The 22,370-nt window shown below is 41.9% G+C and overlaps 1 protein-coding gene across 1 annotated transcript in view; it reads right to left on the bottom strand.

Annotated features, from left to right (window-relative positions):
- Positions 1–3,736: 3,736 nt before the first annotated feature.
- LOC126100549 (fatty acyl-CoA reductase wat-like) overlaps positions 3,737–22,370 on the bottom strand; it is a 212,838-nt gene continuing 194,204 nt past the window's right edge. Inside the window, exon 9 of the mRNA XM_049911167.1 lies at positions 3,737–4,539. Within this exon, the coding sequence (XP_049767124.1) occupies positions 4,458–4,539 (82 nt within the window). The 3' untranslated portion in view covers positions 3,737–4,457. The remainder of the gene's footprint in view (positions 4,540–22,370) is intronic.

Genomic DNA, 22,370 nt, shown 5'->3' with positions numbered 1-22,370 from the left:
CTCAGAATCGCTTGTGATACTGATCTGTAAATTAATTCGTTTCATGTATTCCATATGCACTGTTGCAACAATAACTCTTGAGTGAGCCGAAAACCTCTAAAAAGGTGAACCATCTTTTTTTTAAACAGCGTATGGGCAGGAACACCAACGAGTGGACAAAGGCTGTTAAACTGATGAGTCGCTGTCAACTACTTAACCTCATGAGTTTAAAATCATTTTTGTAGCTATATATCTAGATGAATTTAGTCAGTAATTAGTGTTTATGAAAATGTAATGTATGCTAAAATAATAAGTAAGGAATAATTAATTCAAATCATTATAGTAAACACGCTAGCAATATCATGGAAATTTATATTGTGAAAAACACAAAGAAAGTCTCTCATGCAATAATAACATTGTTAGCAAGAGAAATTGCAGTCGTAGAACTGGGTGCAAATAGGAGTTGCGAAGCGTCTGTGATGTGGTACAAATGTGTATGTCGCGTGCAAATACCAATACTGTGCTGGAAACGGCCTTATGATATATGGCAAGGCAAAATGTAAGTCAGAGAGAGCGTATATGGACACAACACACGGTCGAAAGAAGATTATTGAACCAATGAATACCGTGTTGCTGAAATGTATTCATACTCTCGCTAATCAAGAAGACCCTATTGCCAATAATGAATTTCAAAGTAAGCCTTACATAGTACCACAAGTAAATTATCACAAGTTAAAATCCGGTCAGTACTTTTAAAAATCTGTGTAATAGCAATGCCAGCGCAAAAGTAACTTTTTTGGAACATTATAGTGTTTTTAGACAAAGCATAAACTTTGCGAGTGAGACATTATTGACCCAGTTTGTTTACCATCAGCAGCGTTCTTTTCTCCTCACCATAACTTCCAAGAAAGACATGAATGAAACATACAGTAAAAAGAAAATAGGTTCACTTAAATTTACAGTCGCTTTTCAATCAAGTAATTATTGTAATAAAAGTCAGTAGTAATTATAGTTATTCATATGGTGTTGCATTACAGCAGAAGACAATCAGTTCAGACTGAAGGTAATTTAAATGCGATTATGTGACTGAAGTATGCTGGCTCTCTTATAGTCAAAGTAACTTCATCATTTTATGTTGCGTTCTGTAAATGATGTTATGTAAAATTAATATTGGAAAATAATTGCTGTTACGAATGGAAGTTTTTATGCCATCATTTAAAATGTAGTCAGTAAAGATCAGTAGCTAAATTTGGTCACGATGATGCAAACATCCAAACGGAAAGCATTGCTGTGAGTTACCTAAAACAGTTCAGTCTATATTTAGTATTGCTAGTTGTTGTATACCATTGGTTTTCATAATTATACCTAAAATCATTTCATTCGAGAGTAACGTCTTTAGTGTTCATGTTACACATGTGTTCTATCTCACAATTCCCGAGGGTTCATATTGTTGAGTTGTTCCTCTATCATTATTCCCCAGTATTTGCGTTATTTCAAAGGCATTATAGCCATTTACCAAATTTAACTTTTGCTCGTTTTGTAGCTGGTGACCACTTTTATTCTGCAATCCAAATTCATTTAAACAATTTTTCGTGTACAAAATTACGGCTAACTACAGATAATTTAGACTCATTACCAATCATTTGTCTTTTATTTCGATCGTTGTTGTACACAGTAAAGACTCGTCTGACGATGATCAGGTTGTAACTACCTGCGTTCTATCCATTAGCATTGATCTTCGGATCCGACGCCTTGTTGTCATTAACTACGGAACATTAATTATATGAGTCACAAAAACGTTTTTTAAACAGTGGAGAGTATAAATACGTTACAAGTCTACAGTCTAGTCACGTGTATTTGGATGTTCGCCCGCCGCACCCTGCGGTGAAATGTTCCTCAGTGAAACAATGCGCCCTTCAGTATTGAATAGTCATACAAGTTCGAGGAACACTTAATGTACATGAAATTCCTGTGTGTCGCCACAGCCCATCTAACTCAATCCTAATGAGTACGTATGGGACGTCGTCGAACTCAGATGCGCACACCTAGTATCATCCAGCTCTATCGATTCCCCGTGAGTTGCTGCCAGCGATGGTCATACGGGGGGCATTCAGTAAGCAGTGCAATACTTTTTTTTCTCGGCCAATTTTGCCCGAAAAATGTGGAACTTCTTGGAGGCGTGGTGAAATGTAGTTTCGTAAAGGTCCTATTAGTAGCGGCTCTATACGTAGTCTTTAAGGTGACGTCTGTAGCGAAGGCGCGCTCCAAGCAAAGAGCTGTTATCGAGCTTCTCTTGGCGGAAAACCAGAGCATCACAGATATTCGTTGGCGCTTGCAGAATGTCTACGGAGACCTGCCAGTGAACAAAAGCACGGTGAGTCGTTGGGCGAGGCGTCTGCCATCATGGCAGTAAGGTCCTGTCCGACGTCTCGCGTGCTGGTCGGCCACACGCAGCTGTGACTCCTGGAATGTTGGAACGTGCCGACTGTCACATTGGAGGTGATCGACGGATCACAGCCAAACACCTCGCTGCTAAACTGGACATCTCTGTTGGTAGTTTTTGGACAACATGGTTGTGGAGAGAAGCAGCGATTGGTATGATTAATCAATGATTCAAAAACAGTCTTATTATTATTATACCCCCAACCGGTTTAACCCGACGTAGGGGTCATCTTTGGGCGTTTACACCATTGGTCGACTGCTGGTGGTGTCACTCCTGTCTACATAAAGGCAGGAAACTATCTATGTAGGCAGGAGTGAAACCACCAGCAGTCGACCAATGGTGTAAACGCCCAGAAGATGACCCCTACGTCGGGTTGAAACCGGTTGCCGGTATAATAATTATACTAAATGCGATTAAGACTGTATTTGAATTATTGATCTGTTGATAATGCTGATACATTCGTCCTCCCTCGTGGTGCAACGATCAACTCTGAAGTGTATTGTACTACCCTCAGGAATTGAAGGAACGACTTCAGCGTGTTCGACGCCACAAAAATGCGACCGAACTTTTTCTTCCCAGCAAAAACGAAGGCGTCACACAAGTCTGCGCACCCGAGAGGCCGAGCTCACAAAACGTCAGTGGACTGTTCTTCCTCGGCCATCGAACAGCCAGGATCTCGCACCTTCCGACTTCTATCTGTCCGGCCCAATGAAGGATGCACTTTTCAGGAAGCCGTACTTGGATGACGGGAACATTATTCATGCAGATACTGGCTCCGACGTCAACCAGTAAAGTGGTACTATGCGGGCATACAGCCCTCCGCCCCTCCCCCTCACCCCCACCCACCCACACCCAATAAACAAGTGTACGGTCGTCGCATTGAACGGAGATTATGTTGAAAAATAGGCGTTTGTAGCCAAAAGAGTGGGGAAAAATTGGTGTGTTGCCATCTTGAAAGAAAAAATAACCTGCTTTCAGAAAAAAGTGTTGCATTACCTATTGAACGTTCCTCGTGATGAGATGGCTTTTCCCTATGTTTTGATTGTTCTGTACAGTACACTTCAGGTCACGATTTGTCACGTCAGGAAGAAAAGGTTGAGGAAGGTGCTACATGCTTCTAGAAAGGTCTCTTTAATTCACTTGCTCATTGATAAAAGGAGTCTTCATAGCATCAAAACTATATAAATAAGAACTCAGGTAATTGCATCATGTTAACCGTAAATGACATTTTTTCTTGAGCCAACATAAATCTTGGAACAAAAGGTAGAACGTTAATAAATTTATTTCTTTTCACAATTTTTGAGAATTTCACAACTCTTAAATCACTATGAGCAACAAAAATAATTGGACACTTGTCACTAATAATTAGCATAATTAGCATGAGATAATGGCACGTAAATATGTAAAATACAAATTTATTATTCAATGTATACTTTTGATCGATGCTCAGCACAAAGACAGCGCTCAAAAGCATATGTGTACATATTGTGTGTCTGTAGGTGTGTGTCTTAATGTGCGTGTGTGAGTGTGTGTGTGTGTGTGTGTGTGTGTGTGTGTGTGAGAGAGAGAGAGAGAGAGAGAGAGAGAGAGAGATAGACAAGGAGAGAGTGGAGAGGGTGGGGGATGATAATTACTGTGACAACTATTGTGTCTATTCCCTGCCAACACCAAGGAAGGTTCGTGATTCATTTCCTCGACGTTTTCTTGCTGCATCACCTTCTCTGGTAGAAAAGTACTAACGATGAAACTGAATAGCGTCTTTTTCCAATGACGATGTTCATAGTTTTCGTTGCATTATTCTCTACATCATGTGAAACACATCTAGAGCTAGTTATTTAATTTACAGGCGCAGAATAACGACTCACGCACTGAAGGAGACTTACACCTTTCCGTGAAAGTCATTGAAGAGTTCTTCCAGTAAACACAGTGTCAGCACCTCCAGCGAACTGTCTCACTTGGCTGTGAACGTGGAGAGACTGGAGTGTGACGTGTGTTCTATGTGGCCGCCTCGTGCTCCCTGTGTGCCAGTCCTCTTCTACACAAACAGCAGCCACCACAGAAGCAGAAGTATCAGCGCCACACCAGTCGATATAAGAGTGTAGTGCATTATCTTGAGCCTAAAACAGTTCACATTACCATAGAAACTAAGCCGCAGAATATCATCAGCATAATTACTCCCCCCATAACCGTTAGTAGTAGTAGCAGTAGTAACTTTATTCATACGTAGATCTCTTTATACAAGGATATAGGATATGTCAAAGTATTTACAAATTTAGACCAATTTAAAGTAAGCTAATTCGTATACACACATATTTACAGACTGCTAGTTAGAGACAATCTTTAGATTTACTCTTGGTACACAATAATTTTTTTTACAAATAACTTATTAAATAATGTAATGCCACACTGTTCACTCATATCTCACTATCAGTCACTGCACACACTATACATACATTGTTTCATAACACTTCACTCACTACACACACACACACACACACACACACACACACACACACACACACAGATGCACACGCACACACACACACACACACATACACACACACACACACACACAAACTGGTCACCTCTGCGTCATTTTCTCTACCGCACTGAAGAACTGAGTCAGCATCCCTCCATAATGAGTGAGATGTTGAGCTCAGAAAGAGGGAGAAGTGTTAGTATTGTGCTATGCAAAACTTGGGAGCAAGTATTTCTAGAAAGGAAAAAAGAAGGAAAAAAACATAAAGTGAAGCTGTTATGGGGAATGTTGGATGTTTTATAATCATTATTGTTATTTACTTGTATAACATTTTTTATCAAATCCCTACTCTGTTTTATGTAAGTAATCCTTCAATGTGTAAAATGTATTGCATAAAAGGTACTTTTTAGCTGCCTTTTTAAATAAGTGTATTTTTGCAATTTCTTTAATCTCTTTTGGTAATTTATTGAGTCTAGCTCTTGTTCCATGGTCATGGACAGAGCTGTTTGTGCAGTAATTACCAATGTTATTTTTGATGTGTACAACTGACTGGTAAATGTATTCACATGGAGCAATTAAAATCCCCAGAGTTTTGAACATATCTTTACAATGAGCTCGACTAGTATTTTTTGTTATTATTCTTATGACTCTCTTCGGATTTTTTAAAATTGCGTTTGTTCCCCAAAAAAGAATGCCATAGCTAAGAAGTGAGTGTACATATGAATAATATGTAACTAAAAGACACTGCATGTTACACACTGATGACAGGATTCTAAGGGCATAACATGCTGATGACATTCTGTTTGCAAGTTCCTTTGTGTGTTCACACCACTTCAACTGAGAATCAGTATTCATTCCTAGAAATTTTGCATTTGTTACACAGTATATATAGTTGCCATATACATTTAATTTAACATTGTCATTTTTCCTCTTCAAACTGAAATTCATGGCATTAGTTTTCTTTACGATCAGAGTCACTTTATTGCTTATTGACCAATCATAAACTTCCTTGAGAGTTCCATTTACGTTCTCGGCAAGGAGTCCTCTTGTTTTCTCAGTGACTATAATATTGCTGTCATCAGCGAAGAGAATTTTTTCACCATGAGTAACACTACTGGGAAAGTCATTGATGTATATCAGTAACAGTATTGATCCTAATATGCTACCTTGCGAAACCCCTACATTAATGTATTTTGAGTCTTGTAAGTGTTTTGCTAAATGTTTAGATCTATTTGAAGTATGTGTTATTTCTACTCTTTGTACCGTATCTGTTAGGTATGATCGAAACCAGTCATTAGCTACCCCTCTTATTCCCAATGTTTCTAATTTATTCAATAGAATCTTGTGGTCGACTGTATTAAACGCCTTAGAAAGATCCAAAAATATGCCTGTGACACACTCATCTTCATCAAGAGCATCAAGTACAACTTTTGTGGTTTCTACTATGGCTGACTCCGTATTTTTGCCACTTTGGAAACCAAATTGTGATTCGCTTAAAAGATTGTCTATTGCAAGCCTTTCTCTTGTGTGTTCTGATTATTACGGCTAGTGATTTCCATACTGGGGAAGTCTACGACAATCACCGATCGGAACTACAGTGCCAGAGCTCTCTAGAAGAATTTGAATCAACTGCGAAATAATACCAAAAGCTAACTCCAACGTAAGATCTATATGTACTTTATTCAGCCGCCAACATCATGTTACCTGATACATTATCAATACAAATTGTACTAAAAATGACGTATTAGACAGATATTTGATTTGGTGTGTGTTGACTTCTCTGCATGCTTAATGTTTTTGTGTTTTCAATTCATAACTTGAGAAGTTTAACATTTTTCGCATATGTTTAGTCCATGACGTTTATGAGTTCGCACGACAAAATATTGATGTTCCCTTACGTCATGGGTCCCGTGTTTTGTGATTGGCTGACATAAGCAAACCGAGCAGCTCTCATGTTGAATTAAGTGTCTGCGAAGCTAACATTCCATAATTTTGCCTTTCGTATTTATACATGTGTGTTACGTAACATGTTGTTTAAGTAACACAACGCAGTAAAGATCTCTCAACTTTCGTATGGATTTTGATGTAAAACTATCAGGAAATCTGATGACAGCGGTTAAACATGTTGCCGTAGAATAATGGTACATTGTTCTGTTGAAATTACTTGCTTATATACATTAGCCGTGTCATTTTTTTCAATGCTTCGTTGTGTTAAATTGTCAAAAAATGTGACGTCTCTTAACGTAGCTTAGAGTTACATTGCTCAATTGAAATTATGTGCTTGTATACCATCGTCTGGATTTGCATTGTTTTTGTTCTTAATTGATATTTAGATCAGCGCTAGGCGTACCAGGTTCCTTCACTTCCGCCCCAAACTATTGTTCCAAATTTTTGTCTAATAAATTCCACACTGAATTCATATTCTGCTGTTTTCAGACTCGCAGTATTGTACAGTTATTCGTGAGATAACAAAACTCACAAGAACTTTGGAAAAATACACTCACAAAAAGAAATTTGCCAATAAAGCATTTTATCTTGCAAATGCCGTCAACAAGTGAGGAAGTTCTTAGCAACTATGTAGGTAACGGTACATGATTCGTGTGCGTATTTTCTCTATTCATTCGTGAAACTCTCGCTATGTGTTGCCACTTACGTTGCCGTATCCTAGCGCACTCTAGTGACACTTTTAAGAACTTAACATGCCAATCCCACAGCGGACAGAACTGCCAATGCTAGAAATATGAAACTATCTTGAACATCATTGAAACATCAGTATTAAACAGTGACTATGATGATACATCATAGAATAACAGAGATATACAGAGACGGGTCTATAGCGAAGGTTCAGCCACTGTTGATTCCCTTTCTTTGTAAGCAACAGCACTTGAGAATCGTGTGGTGATTGGTGGAACACCTTTATGATGGACATATCCAGCCTTCTGGAGCACGTAAGACCTATACTACTTAGAAGCCAGGTCCCTCAAAGCTCTGCTAAATGGAGATAACCAGTTTTGTAAGGTGAACACGAGTGGCTGCGACGTTATCGAAAAACGTCACTCGGTATCAATAGTGCCCAAAATACAAGATACGCCTTTCAATGATTTTCTAGAATTGTGGTGTGTATATCACGACTGTATAGCTGATCATGATAATGTTGCGAAGGCCAGCATGAAATATAGCTTGCAGCAGACAGCTGAGCAGAATTGCTGAGAGAACTGAAGCTATGAGTGGGAAAAAGATCCTTCTGAATATCCCTCCACTACCCAGCTGCCAGTGTTCCGCGTTAATGGCCGTCCAAAAACTATTAACTTACAGTATATTTCATTTTCAGTCTTTTTATTTTACATTGCTCAGCCTGGTTTTTCTTATACAGGGTGAAAAGTATTTAAACCGACAAACTCTGGGAGGTTGTAGGGGACATCAAAACAAATATTTTTCCCTAATGTCATCTTTTCCTATGGGGATTATTTAAACCAGTGGAGGCCGTATTACGCTCTTCCGTTGTTAGAGGCCGTATTACGATCTTTAGTTGTTAAAGGGCATATTATGCTCTTCAGTTGTAGGCAACTGCTGTCCACCAGTGTAGTGGTGCATTGTCTTTGTTTACTAATGGAGCGATACACCTGGAGTGAGTGCACTGATACGGTTGGTGCGTACTACGTAGCGCACCACAAGGGACGAGCTGCACAGCGGGTTTATCAACAACAACATCCTAATCCCCGTATCTCGCATCATACGACCTTTGCTGCTGTGTACCAACATCTGCGTGAGACCGGGTCATTTAGCAGATTACCTGGACAGGGATGCCGTCGCACGGTAAGAACGCTGCAATTTGAGGAAGCTGTCTTGCAGCATGTGAAGCGGGATCCTTCAATCAGCACTCGTGCAATTGCACGTAACATGGGGACGAATCAGACGAATGTAAGAACAGTCCTTCGAGAGCAACGTAACGTCCATTTCACTTAAAGCGTGTCCACAACCTGGAACCAGTTGATTATCCACCCAGAGCACAGTTTTCGCAGTGGTACCTGGAACAGTGTGAAATGCATCCTACACTTCCATCCTCTGTGTTGTTTAACGATGAATCAACGTTCGGGCGTGATGGGGTCTTCAACATGCACAACTCGCATGTTTGGAGTGAGGTTAACCCACATGCTACAGTTACTAGCGCTCATCAAGTGCGGTTCTTCGTTAATGTGTGGGTCGGTGTTGCTGGGGACTGTTTAATTGGGACGTATGTGCTACCTAGGCCATTAAATGGCAGGCACTGTTACAATTTTCTCGCCAGAGAATTGCCAGAATTGCTAGATGACGTCCCGCTCCCTACAAGACAACACATGTGGTTCCAACATGACTGGGCGCCGGCACATATCAGTCGTCGTGTGCGTCGATTCCTGGACCGACGGTTCCCAAAACGTGGATTGGCAGAGGTGGTCTTGTACCATGGCCTGCTCGATCTCCGGATATGTCCCCTCTGGATTTTTTTGTGTGGGGAGAGATGCGCAACCTTGTTTACGCAAGTCCTGTTGCATCAGAAGAGGATATGGTTGCCCGGATAGTAGCAGTAGCAGGAACAATTCAGGATACTCCTGGGATTTTTGCCCGTGTCAGACAGAACATGATCCGACTTTGTAACCTTTGTTTACGTGTCAATGGAGGCATTTTTGAAAATCTACTGTAATTGAAATTGGGTTATGTTAATGTGTTGTCTCTTGGTCATAAAAAATGGAAAAGTAATTTGTTGGTTTAATTAATTTACCGCCAGAGAAATCTTACTCTATCGGTTTAAGTACTCCTCATAGGAAAAAATGATATTAGGGGAAAATATTTGTTTTAATGTCCCCTACAACCTCCCAGAGTTTGTCGGTTTAAATACTTTTCACCCTGTATACAGCACCACTGGAATAGAGCGACATTCTAATGAAAAGTGTATGCAGGCATCACCTACCCCTTGTAAGTCAAAATGAGATGAGAAAACTTTACAACTGGAGATGTGTTTACGGAACAAAGCGAAAAGCGTATAGTGATGAAAAAACGTATTCTGATTGTAGTTCCATGTATAGTACAAGATTAAACCATTTGTGCAGCAGCTACTAATACCACACACACATACACACGAAGAATTTGGCCAATATTGTTCACGAAATAATAATACACAACAGAGCTGACGCAGCCAATACATACACTCCTGGAAATGGAAAAAAGAACACATTGACACCGGTGTGTCAGACCCACCATACTTGCTCCGGACACTGCGAGAGGGCTGTACAAGCAACGATCACACGCACGGCACAGCGGACACACCAGGAACCGCGGTGTTGGCCGTCGAATGGCGCTAGCTGCGCAGCATTTGTGCACCGCCGCCGTCAGTGTCAGCCAGTTTGCCGTGGCATACGGAGCTCCATCGCAGTCTTTAACACTGGTAGCATGCCGCGACAGCGTGGACGTGAACCGTATGTGCAGTTGACGGACTTTGAGCGAGGGCGTATAGTGGGCATGCGGGAGGCTGGGTGGACGTACCGCCGAATTGCTCAACTCGTGGGGCGTGAGGTCTCCACAGTACATCGATGTTGTCGCCAGTGGTCGGCGGAAGGTGCACGTGCCCGTCGACCTGGGACCGGACCGCAGCGACGCACGGATGCACGCCAAGACCGTAGGATCCTACGCAGTGCCGTAGGGGACCGCACCGCCACTTCCCAGCAAATTAGGGACACTGTTGCTCCTGGGGTATCGGCGAGGACCATTCGCAACCGTCTCCATGAAGCTGGGCTACGGTCCCGCACACCGTTAGGCCGTCTTCCGCTCACGCCCCAACATCGTGCAGCCCGCCTCCAGTGGTGTCGCGACAGGCGTGAATGGAGGGACGAATGGAGACGTGTCGTCTTCAGCGATGAGAGTCGCTTCTGCCTTGGTGCCAATGATGGTCGTATGCGTGTTTGGCGCCGTGCAGGTGAGCGCCACAATCAGCACTGCATACGACCGAGGCACACAGGGCCAATACCCGGCATCATGGTGTGGGGAGCTATCTCCTACACTGGCCGTACACCACTGGTGATCGTCGAGGGGACACTGAATAGTGCACGGTACATCCAAACCGTCATCGAACCCATCGTTCTACCATTCCTAGATCGGCAAGGGAACTTGCTGTTCCAACAGGACAATGCACGTCCGCATGTATCCCGTGCCACCCAACGTGCTCTAGAAGGTGTAAGTCAACTACCCTGGCCAGCAAGATCTCCGGATCTGTCCCCCATTGAGCATGTTTGGGACTGGATGAAGCGTCGTCTCACGCGGTCTGCACGTCCAGCACGAACGCTGGTCCAACTGAGGCGCCAGGTGGAAATGGCATGGCAAGCCGTTCCACAGGACTACATCCAGCATCTCTACGATCGTCTCCATGGGAGAATAGCAGCCTGCATTGCTGCGAAAGGTGGATATACACTGTACTAGTGCCGACATTGTGCATGCTCTGTTGCCTGTGTCTATGTGCCTGTGGTTCTGTCAGTGTGATCATGTGATGTATCTGACCCCAGGAATGTGTCAATAAAGTTTCCCCTTCCTGGAACAATGAATTCACGGTGTTCTTATTTCAATTTCCAGGAGTGTATTATAAATTAGAGTCCCCGACCACTTTTTCATGTCTGTGTGTCATCAGTAAACTTAGAAACTTCTGTACGCATTTCGATTTGGTACTCATATGTAGACAAACTGATCCACGAGGAAGATTTGTGTATCGAATTTAATATTTATATTCGTAGTAATGATCTGTGTGTAATATAAGCATAGCTATCTGTTCCATACTTAATTGGCGTTTCGATTGACATCTTGTCGCTATGATGGGTGGTGTGAACTGGTCAGGAGGGGGGAGGCGATGTCTGGTGAGAAAAGCAGTTAATTGATTAAATTAGAGTCCCATGTTTCCCAGTCTTTATGTGACGTCAGATCTCAGACACAACTGTAGAGACTTTCATACACTTTTAATCAAGTGCTAGATTGATTGATGATGAAGGTTAGTGTAAATTTTTTTTACGTATTATATCCAAGTTATTCGGCCATGATACTTGTGCGACTCATGCAAAGTTGGGGCGCGTCGTTTGTTTAACATATTTACGTTACTTGAACCTCATTTCATAACCAGCGGTTGAAAATACACCGCTTCAGTTGTAAATTTCTTTTATTGTCACGACCGGTTTCGGTCTCTCATAAGCACACTGCGCTGCGGCCGCCGAGCGCCGCGGTGGATATGTCATTTCATAAGTTACGCTGTTGACAGTATTAATGTGATGTGATTGTCAAACTTTGCTGTGCGATGTTTGACTATTTTTCTGCTTATTTCTTGACTATTTTTGAGGAGAGTTCATGGCTTGCTAACTCAGGAAGAGGCTTTACATTTCCTTATTATGAGTGGGTCTAAATGTTCTTCCCGTCGCCTGACTTAACCGTAGGAAGTCAGTAACAGAGGCTCTAGGGAAGGAATGTTGGTCCCCAGGGCACTGCAGTTTGTGGGAATAGGTTCCACTAAACCCTTGCTCCTCGCATTGTTGACATAAGCGGTTTTCTCCTTTGAAGGTAGCCCGCCGCTAAGCCACTGCATGACCCTAGCGTATCAGCGAACATGAGGAATTCATCTCCCTCTGTGCAGATCTAAGAACGACCATCCGAACTGTGCTCAGCCACCACGAGAAAACTTGTAGCCTTACACTCCAGGTTTTGTTAGCCAGTCAAAGCCGTCTTACCCGCCACTGTCACGGCGCGAAGTGGTCGACAAATGAAATGGTTCAAATGGCTCTGAGCACTATGGGACTTAACATCTGAGGTCATCAGTCTCCTAGAACTTAGAACTACTTAAACCTAACTAACCTAAGGACATCACACACATCCATGCCAGAGGCAGGATTCGAACCTGCGACCGTAGTGGTTGCGCGGTTCCAGATTGAAGTGTCTAGAACCGCTCGGCCACTGCGACCGGCAGGTCGACAAATGAATGGCACACGGTTAGCAGCTGATATGTACCTCTGACATGTTAGGATGCATTCTGTAGGGCAAGAATGGGACATTTTTGTACGATTTCCTTGTATTAACGAAAATAAAGCGAAATTGTCGCTCGTTACTTTTGCTATGGATGAGAGTCCTCCCGTACCTGTAACGATTTTCAGAAGTTTGGGAGTTAAGTGTAGAGGAGGTTATTTTCGGAGGGGAGGGAGAGAAACTTCTTGTCCTGGCGCCGAGTAGAGCGCACAGTTAGTGAAGCCGATATAGGCGATCTATAACCGGTGGCGGTCGGTGCGGTCTGGCACACGTTTTCTGAGTTTGGAGTCAGTGCCGCATTTCGCATTAGCGCTGTCTGTTTTGTCAGCAGCTCACAATATGCAGGATTTGCTATACGACTTGCGTTGCCGGACTGAATGTGTTGTTTCATGTGTCTTGACTTTTCATTTGTGACCTGCACAGATTAAGAAAGCTTGTAGCGTCCCCCAGCGATCTTCCACATAAACGAGGTTTCTCCCCGCAGTATCAGCGCGGCTTTCTTTGATTAAAACGGGCTTCTAAAGAGCTTTGTGTTTCAGCATGTCAGGTGACCTCGTGCTCGTTGTGTTTGAGCAGTTTACCAGTCACTTTTACGAGCCGTTCCAATCATTTCATTGGAAACATATTCCTTGTGATTTTAAGTTGGTATGTGTCGAGATGGTAGAGCAAATAAATGACTTATTTTGAATCTCAAAACCAAATTATTCTCCTACAGCTGATCCTGGTTTGGTCACTCTCTAAAAATTATATACAGCCAGTTTATCTACACTTCTGATTTGTTTCTCTCATTGTGGCCGTGCTCCGTTGCAATATATTGGTTAAGCTTCTGATCATTCAGCTCATACGCCGATATTGTGATCATTCGAGTAATTGATGCATAGCGTATTGTACTCACTCGTCTAGCACGCTGTTGAAGATGTCGTAAGTAATGTCCGATTGTGTACCTACGTGGACCAGAAACGAAACAAAAGATGCGTAAATTCAACGACATTCAAAAGAATGTTTTTGGAATGGTGTGTATTATTTTGATCTAGTGCATGTTACAATTTACAACCTATTCGCTGACGCATTCATTTTGGACGCCTTCTTATCTGCAGGAGAAATTACACCTGCGCAAGCGTATCAATGGTTTAATCTAACGGACAGATCGTCATGAATAGCGTCACCCACCTTCTATCCACGATGTACCGTCAAAAATTCTGGAATTTGTCCCAGGACTCAGATGCAACGTCTGACGATCAAGATTTACACCCCTCCTCACCCTGGACCCATTTCGCACAAATGCTACTGCATTCCAACCCGGCTACCTCAAAGCTGAGTTACTTATACGTATTAGGTATCTCAGGTATGAAGGCGGAGAGTATCATATTGAAACTCACCAATACATTAAAAATGTTTGCAATGCGAAAATTACAATTGGCACCACCTAGTACTACAGGCAAGACTGGTTTAAGACCCAAGTAACACAAGCTAGAGCGCAAAGCTGAAGGGGGCGCCAGAGGCTCCACAATCGTAAGATCCCTCCAGATGACGTATCACGGTTGGGGCATCCAGTGAAGATAAAACTGCAAGCACAGTGCATATCACAATTAGCAGCGAAAATTGACATGAGTGAAAGTATGACAGGAGTAAGGGAGAGCAGCTTGAGTGGAAAAACATTTCAGCGTCGGGCTTGTATATAGGAAAACGTTTAACATCCAGTCGGTGAAGTATCGTTAGAGGTGAAATACAAGCTTCGACTGGAAAAGGATGGGACTGGAATTACTCTGTGGCCTTCCCAAAGAAACTAACCTGTCATTCATCTTTAGAGGTTCATGGAGTCTCATCATAACATTAATTTTCTGTTATGTTGAGAGGTCCTTTACATCTCCATTTCTAATGGTCCACAGCTTCTTCTTAATGCTGCTGTATATGCTTTAGGCCAACATATAGTCCAGGACCAAAAATTCCTTTGTGTTATTCTTCCTTTTCTCTTCCACACATTCTTGTAAGGCTGCTTCTATAAGCCTTTCCTTATTTCTTAACACATGTTCTATCTATGTTCTATCTAGTTTCTTTTCCTGCTTTTTTTTTAAAACTCAGTAATTATATCTGCTCTCTCACTATTCACCTTTCTCATCCTTCACCCTAAACATACAACTTATATTTTGTATTATACGCTACTTCTCAAAAGCACGCAGTCTTGCTCTGCCTTTCTACTTAATTTTCTTATTTCAGCACCATTTACGAAGACCCTCCACATAAAACAATGTCTCACACCTTTCCTCAAATATGTGTATATACTGTCACAGTAGACTTTTTTCTTACAAAATTGCTATTTCGCCATTGTCATGCCAGTTTTAATTTCTGTGCTCCGCTCCTAGTAGCTTTCTATTCTGTTTCGTATATATTTGAAGTTTTGTTATATGTTCTAAAGTTTCTCTATTTGGCATTATCTGTACTCTTTTATTTCAACCTAGTCTTATTACCTTTTCTTCCCTTGTATTGATGTCCATTTCGAAGCTCTGCCCATTAGCTACAACGAACTCTAACTGCAAATCTTCTTCGTTCATTCCTTGAACAATCGTCTTTAAATCTCAAACACCTTCTTATCTTCTAGTGGGTGGTGTTCAATCATATTTTCTACATACAGACTGAAAACAGTAGAAGACTTGAAGCATCCTTGTCTTGTCTAATCCACTCCAGTTCCTATTTCCTCCTCTCTCTGTCTCTGTCTCGCTCTCTCTCTCTCTCTCTCTCTCTCTCTCTCTCTCTCTCTCTCTCTCTCCCTCTCTCTCTCCACTGACGCTTTTTGATTTAAGTAGGGGCGAGATTTCAAAAAGTAAGTTATACCTTCCAGAATGAGATTTTCACTCTTCAGCGGAGTGTGCGCTGATATGAAACTTCCTGGCAGATTAAAACTGTGTGCCCGGCTGAGACTCGAACTCGGGACCTTTGCCTTTCGCGGGCAAGTGGTCTACCATCTGAGCTACCGAAGCACGACTCACGACCGGTACTCGCAGCTTTACTTCTGCCAGTATCTCGTCTCGTACCTTCCAAACTTTACAGAAGCTCTTCTGCGAACCTTGCGGAACTAGCACTCCTGAAAGAAAGGATACTGCGGAGACATGGCTTAGCCACAGCCTGGGGGATGTTTCCAGAATGAGATTTTCACTCTGCAGCGGAGTGTGCGCTGATATGAATCTTCCTGGCAGATTAAAACTGTGCGCCCGACAAGTTATACATTATTATAACAGCGCAAGTAACCGTTATTCAGTGTTAAACTACACTTCAAAGTGCCACAAATACATGACACTATTTCTCAACAGTCACCAAACCTATTTAAACAACTGCTTGTCAGTGTCAATGAAATTCTCCAACAGCCGTGCAGCTTAAGATGTTATTTTATTTTATTTTGAAGACTACCAGATTCAGCATTTCACTGTGCCATCTTCAGACCCAACATGCATCCTTTCAAATAAACGAAAATGTCATATAATATCATAAATACCTGGATGTTGTGAATTCAATCGTTTTACTAGTGTAACGCCATCCCTCGTAGCGAAACGGTTGAATTCACGACATCCAGGGATTTATGGCACTATATGACATTTTCGTTTGTTTGGAAAGATGCAGATGGGGCCTGAAGATAGCATAGTGAAATGCTGAAACTAGTTTACACGGTTGTTGGAGAATTTCATTGACGTTGACAATTACTTAATTAGCCGATGTCCCCGGTCCATGATGGGCAAGCAGAGATTGTATAAACAACCGTTGGAACTTTCTCTCAACGGTCACGTTTGTTGCGTCGTATCCAGAATGCAAGAGCACTTCTTCAGTATTGCTGGCGTTGTGAAGTATGACAGCCATCGCCTCTGAATGACGAAGTTGAGACATCTTAGTGGCAGGGCGTCTGGAAAAGCTGACTGGGCAGGAAAACAGCAAGAAATGAAGCCATCGTTGCATAACGGTTACGGATGGGCAGTCAAATCTACATCTACATCTACATCTACATCCATACTCCGCAAGCCACCTGACGGTGTGTGGCGGAGGGTACCTTGAGTACCTCTATCGGTTCTCCTATTCCAGTCTCGTATTGTTCGTGGAAAGAAGGATTGTCGGTATGCCTCTGTGTGGGCTCTAATCTCTCTGATTTTATCCTCATGGTCTCTTCGCGAGATATACGCAGGAGGGAGCAATATACTGCTTGACTCTTCGGTGAAGGTATGTTCTCGAAACTTTGACAAAAGCCCGTACCGAGCTACTGAGCGTCTCTCCTGCAGAGTCTTTCACTGGAGTTTATCTATCATCTCCGTAACGCTTTCGCGATTATTGAATGATCCTGTAACGAAGCGCGCTGCTCTCCGTTGGATCTTCTCTATATCTTCTATCAACCCTATCTGGTATGGATCCCACACTGCTGAGCAGTATTCAAGCAGTGGGCGAACAAGCGTACTGTAACCTACTTCCTTTGTTTTCGGATTGCATTTCCTTAGGATTCTTCCAATGAATCTCAGTCTGGCATCAGCTTTACCGACGCTCAACATTATATGATCATTCCATTTAAAAACACTCCTAATGCGTACTCCCAGATAATTTATGGTATTAACTGCTTGCAGTTGCTGACCTGCTATTTTGTAGCTAAATGATAAAGGATCTATCTTTCTGTGTATTCGCAGCACATTACACTTGTCTACATTGAGATTCAATTGCCATTCCCTGCACCATGCGTCAATTCGTTGCAGATCCTCCTGCATTTCAGTACAATTTTCCATTGTTACAACCTCTCGATACACCACAGCATCATCTGCAAAAAGCCTCAGTGAACTTCCGATGTCATCCACCAGGTCATTTATGTATATTGTGAATAGCAACGGTCCTATGACACTCCCCTGCGGCACACCTGAAATCACTCTTACTTCGGAGGACTTCTCTCCATTGAGAATGACATGCTGCGTCCTGTTATCTAGGAACTCCTCAATCCAATCACACAATTGGTCTGATAGTCCATATGCTCTTACTTTGTTCATTAAACGACTGTGGGGAACTGTATCGAACGCCTTGCGGAAGTCAAGAAACACGGCATCTACCTGGGAACCCGTGTCTATGGCCCTCTGAGTCTCGTGGACGAATAGCGCGAGCTGGGCTTCACATGACCGTCTTTTTCGAAACCCATGCTGATTCCTACAGAGTAGATTTCTAGTCTCCAGAAAAGTCATTATACTCGAACACAGTACGTGTTCCAAAATTCTACAACTGATCGACGTTAGAGATATAGGTCTATAGTTCTGTACATCTGTTCGACGTCCCTTCTTGAAAACGGGGATGACCTGTGCCCTTTTCCAATCCTTTGGAACGCTACGCTCTTCTAGAGACCTACGGTACACCGCTGCAAGAAGGGGGGCAAGTTCCTTCGCGTATTCTGTGTAAAATTGAACTCGTATCCCATCAGGTCCAGAGGCCTTTCCTCTTTTGAGCGATTTTAATTGTTTCTCTATCCCTCTGCCGTCTATTTCGATATGTACCATTTTGTCATCTGTGCGACAATCTAGAGAAGGAACTACAGTGCAATCTTCCTCTGTGAAACAACTTTGGAAAAAGACATTTAGTATTTCGGCCTTTAGTCCGTCATCCTCTGTTGTGATAACCGAGCCGAGGTGCTTCCATGAGGAAAATTGTAGCCAGTCTGGTGCACATATGTACCACAGAATGTACACTTTCACTCTCGGACTTTCCTTGTGTACAACAATATCCATGTGTGTGCAGTACATCAAGGGATGCGGACTACACCAGCACCAGCTAATGACTATGAGATGGAAACTACTTGCAAGATGAAGCATCCTGTCACCAGCCACAGACGTTGCCACCAGTTTGCATGTGGTCAACTTATTGCCTTCATACCAGTGGGTGACTACTTTTTGCTGACAGTGACATCGCTGTTAGGACGTGAGTTTGAGATAGAGCCGGGTAGTTGTGCAGCTACACTGTCTCCCGTTCTCCATCTAGTGTGGGCCTATATTGTTGCTGAACTCAACGATACAAATCTAGTCCTTGGACATGAGGCTATTCGATAACGACTGTGTGAATGTCCTCATCGTTGGAAAATCTCTTCCCCCTCCCCCTGACCCTCGCCCTCCCCCTGTCCAACCCCCCTCAGATATCATTTCAGCTTGCCAAAATGATGGAAATCACTTGGTGCAAAATTTGGAATTGCCAATTAGTATTACCTACACCCACGCAGCCTTGATCAATTGTTAGTACCATTTCACGGTGGCTGGATGCAACATTGTAGTTAGTCGATAAAACAAGAATTTCACGGCGAACATGTGTGCAATTTAGATGTTTTCCTCAAAAGAACTGTACTGCCCCGCATACTTCAACTATGAGGTACATTTCCAGTTCCCACGCCATTTCTGTCGGAAACTGTAGTACACCTGTTATCCATACTACAGTAGAACTGTGTCTGCCAGAAAAGCAGAACTTGTACTCTTTCCTCACAAATCGCCATTAGCGTTGAACATAAGTCAACACATCTCTCTCCCACAATTCGCAATAGCCTTATTGCATCTCTTTTTACCACATTCCTTCTAAACCCAAATATTTCAGTAGTATAGTTGTTACGTTCAAGTGACCTTTACACTTAAATGCGGTACTGAAACTTGTGAAGCCATCGGCGTTAAGTGCAACTGCCAGTTCAAATGGTTCAAATGGTTCTGAGCACTATGGGACTTAACTTCTGAGGTCATCAGTCCCCTAGAACTTAGAAGTACTTAAACCTAACTAACATAAGGATATCACACACTTCCATGCCCGAGGCAGGATTCGAACCTGTGACCGTAGCGGTAGCGCGGTTCCAGACTGTAGCGCCTAGAACCGTTCGGCCTCCGCGGCCGGAGCAACTGCCAGTACCAGTTAACCAAGACTGCAGTAAAACAATGTCCCTCCTTATCAAAGACGCCACTGTCGCTACATGAAAGGCCAAGCCCCCTTACAGTGGCGTCTCCTCACCCACACACCTCACCCATACCCTCCCGTCACCAGCCAATAACGGCGTAGTATTGACCTGAAACTGCCAATCACAGCGAAATGTCTTAGCTGCCATTAAAATGAAACAATCAATTACAATGTAGCCCAGATGACCCACCTCGGCTGTGTTCAAAAGTATCTAAACAATTTCAATTTTTTTGAACAATATTCATAAGTAACTATCGAAAAAAATTACATAAATTGTGTATAATGCGGTATTTCCATATAAAACATATGTAGGCAAAACACACAAACACACACACACACACACACACACACATACAGTGTTCACGCCATCAACTTACAGGTTAAACAGCGTTAATGAAAATGCAAAGTTCAATCTCTGTACCATACATCATGATATATGGCACAACATACTCACAGATTTAATATTTTGCACAACGTGTTGCGTTGGTTGAAAGTCAATATTAGAAAAAATATTGTATTTATGAAAATTGTCACAACGTTACTTTCCACACACATGCACACACTCTCAAAGTTAGTGCCACTTGCTATCTTCATGGCTAGTTACAAATAAAATGCTATACAGACAGTTAACATTTCATGTTATACCTAAATGAGGTGATATAGCACTACTAACCTGCCCGATTTGTAACTGCAGAAAATACATGTTGACTAAACTTTACGCTGAACAACCAAGCAAACAAACAAGTGGATTGCCTGAATTGCTGCCAGCTACGGAAAGAATGTGACTAATATAATTTTTAGGCCTCCGTTTGGTGTAAGGCACATTGAACCCTTAAATTAAATTTTTCAACATTTAAATTGTTATTTGATTCGGTGTTAAGGATCTCTGACTGAATTTCCCACGATCAATTACTGAATAATACCAAATATTTAAACAAAATATGCAGTATGAAAACACACACAATAGCCACAAACAAACAAATTGGCCAAACACTATTCCATGAAGGACAGAAGAAGGCGCTGTGAAGAAATCTTTTTATTCGGATGTAAAAGTTAAACTTCGCATCTTCATAATACCAAAGGAGGATTTAGTAATACAAAATATGTATGTACTACACAATACGACTAAAGGTGATGCTGGACCAAGATGGAGATGAAACTCGGCCAAAGACAATGATAGAACAAACAGAGATGAAAGGTCTGTATCTTGAAAATAATTTATTTACCATAATAAAGAATTTGATAAGACAGTTTATAATAATTAGTCAGTAAATTACATACCTCTAAATCTGAGCAAAACTTAAAACTTAGTACCAAGATAAAATTGTATCATTTCTGAAAACACATCAGATTGTGAGTGCAAAGCACTTACAGCACCATTGCCAGAAATTAATTCTTTTTTAAGATTTATGAAGAAATATGGCTTGCAAATTGTCACTACTGATGAAACTTACAGGTTAATCAACATTTGTTGATGATATATGTTCAATTGTTGCACCACACTTTTCAAGCATAATGACTCTCCAAGTCATATATTTCCACATCTAAACTGTCTGTATAACTTATTAAAATACACATGGCTTGCTTATTAGCACTACTGAAATAGATTATAAGATGACTGAAATAGTAGACGAGTGTAGACCTTATTACATTACTATGCATTACAAGACATTAGTCATCTTCACTTAATAATGCCAACATATGCTGTCATACTGTGATGACAACATGACTCTTCAATTAAGTGGCATACTGAACAGTAGTAACCCTTTCAGTTACCCACTTTTAAAATCATTCAAGCATTATAGCAACTCCAAGCTAGGATATTAATTTTATGCTGCAGTACAAAACGTTTGCATCTAGGCAAGGCATTGATAATTCAGAGAAACAATTAATAACTGACACAATTCTAAAACCAGAAGTAAACAATGTATTACATAACTCGATCGTGGATGTGCCATAGCTTGACAGCAGGTTTCACCTGTTAGATCTTGAAATACTATTGTAATAGCAATATTTCATAATTTTGATGTGCATTGGTACAAGGGGTATCAGACACTAGGGTTGTCCTCCATGTTATAGCAAACTGTGAAACATTGCCCCAGGTTACAGCAAACCTATAAAAAGTCGTTCTGCATATTATAGTGAAACTCTAAAAAGTTTTTCCATGTCCCAGTGAAAAAACAACAGGTTGCTCTCCATGTTAAAGTGAAACTGTAACAATTCCCCCACGTCACAGAAAAAGAGTGAACAGGTCCTGGATCTTAAATATTATTCTACTACCAGTAGCTGACAGTATGTATGTGCAGTAGGAATCAGCTACTGGGGGAGGGGTGCAGCTGAGCTGCTGAGGGTGTCAGCTACCAGGGGATGCCAGCTACTGGTTTTATCAGCATCTGGATGTGTGAGCTAATGGATGTTTCAGCTAGTGCATGGTGTCAGCTAATGGGGGGGGGGGGGGGTGAGCTACTGGATCATAAAACTGTATCATGCAATCTGACCACCTCAGTA

This window comes from Schistocerca cancellata, chromosome 9 (assembly GCF_023864275.1).
Source record: "Schistocerca cancellata isolate TAMUIC-IGC-003103 chromosome 9, iqSchCanc2.1, whole genome shotgun sequence".
NCBI classification, from domain to species: domain Eukaryota; kingdom Metazoa; phylum Arthropoda; class Insecta; order Orthoptera; family Acrididae; genus Schistocerca; species Schistocerca cancellata.
Note: the sequence above shows the minus strand (reverse complement) of the source record. Positions and strands in the feature narration are given on the sequence as shown.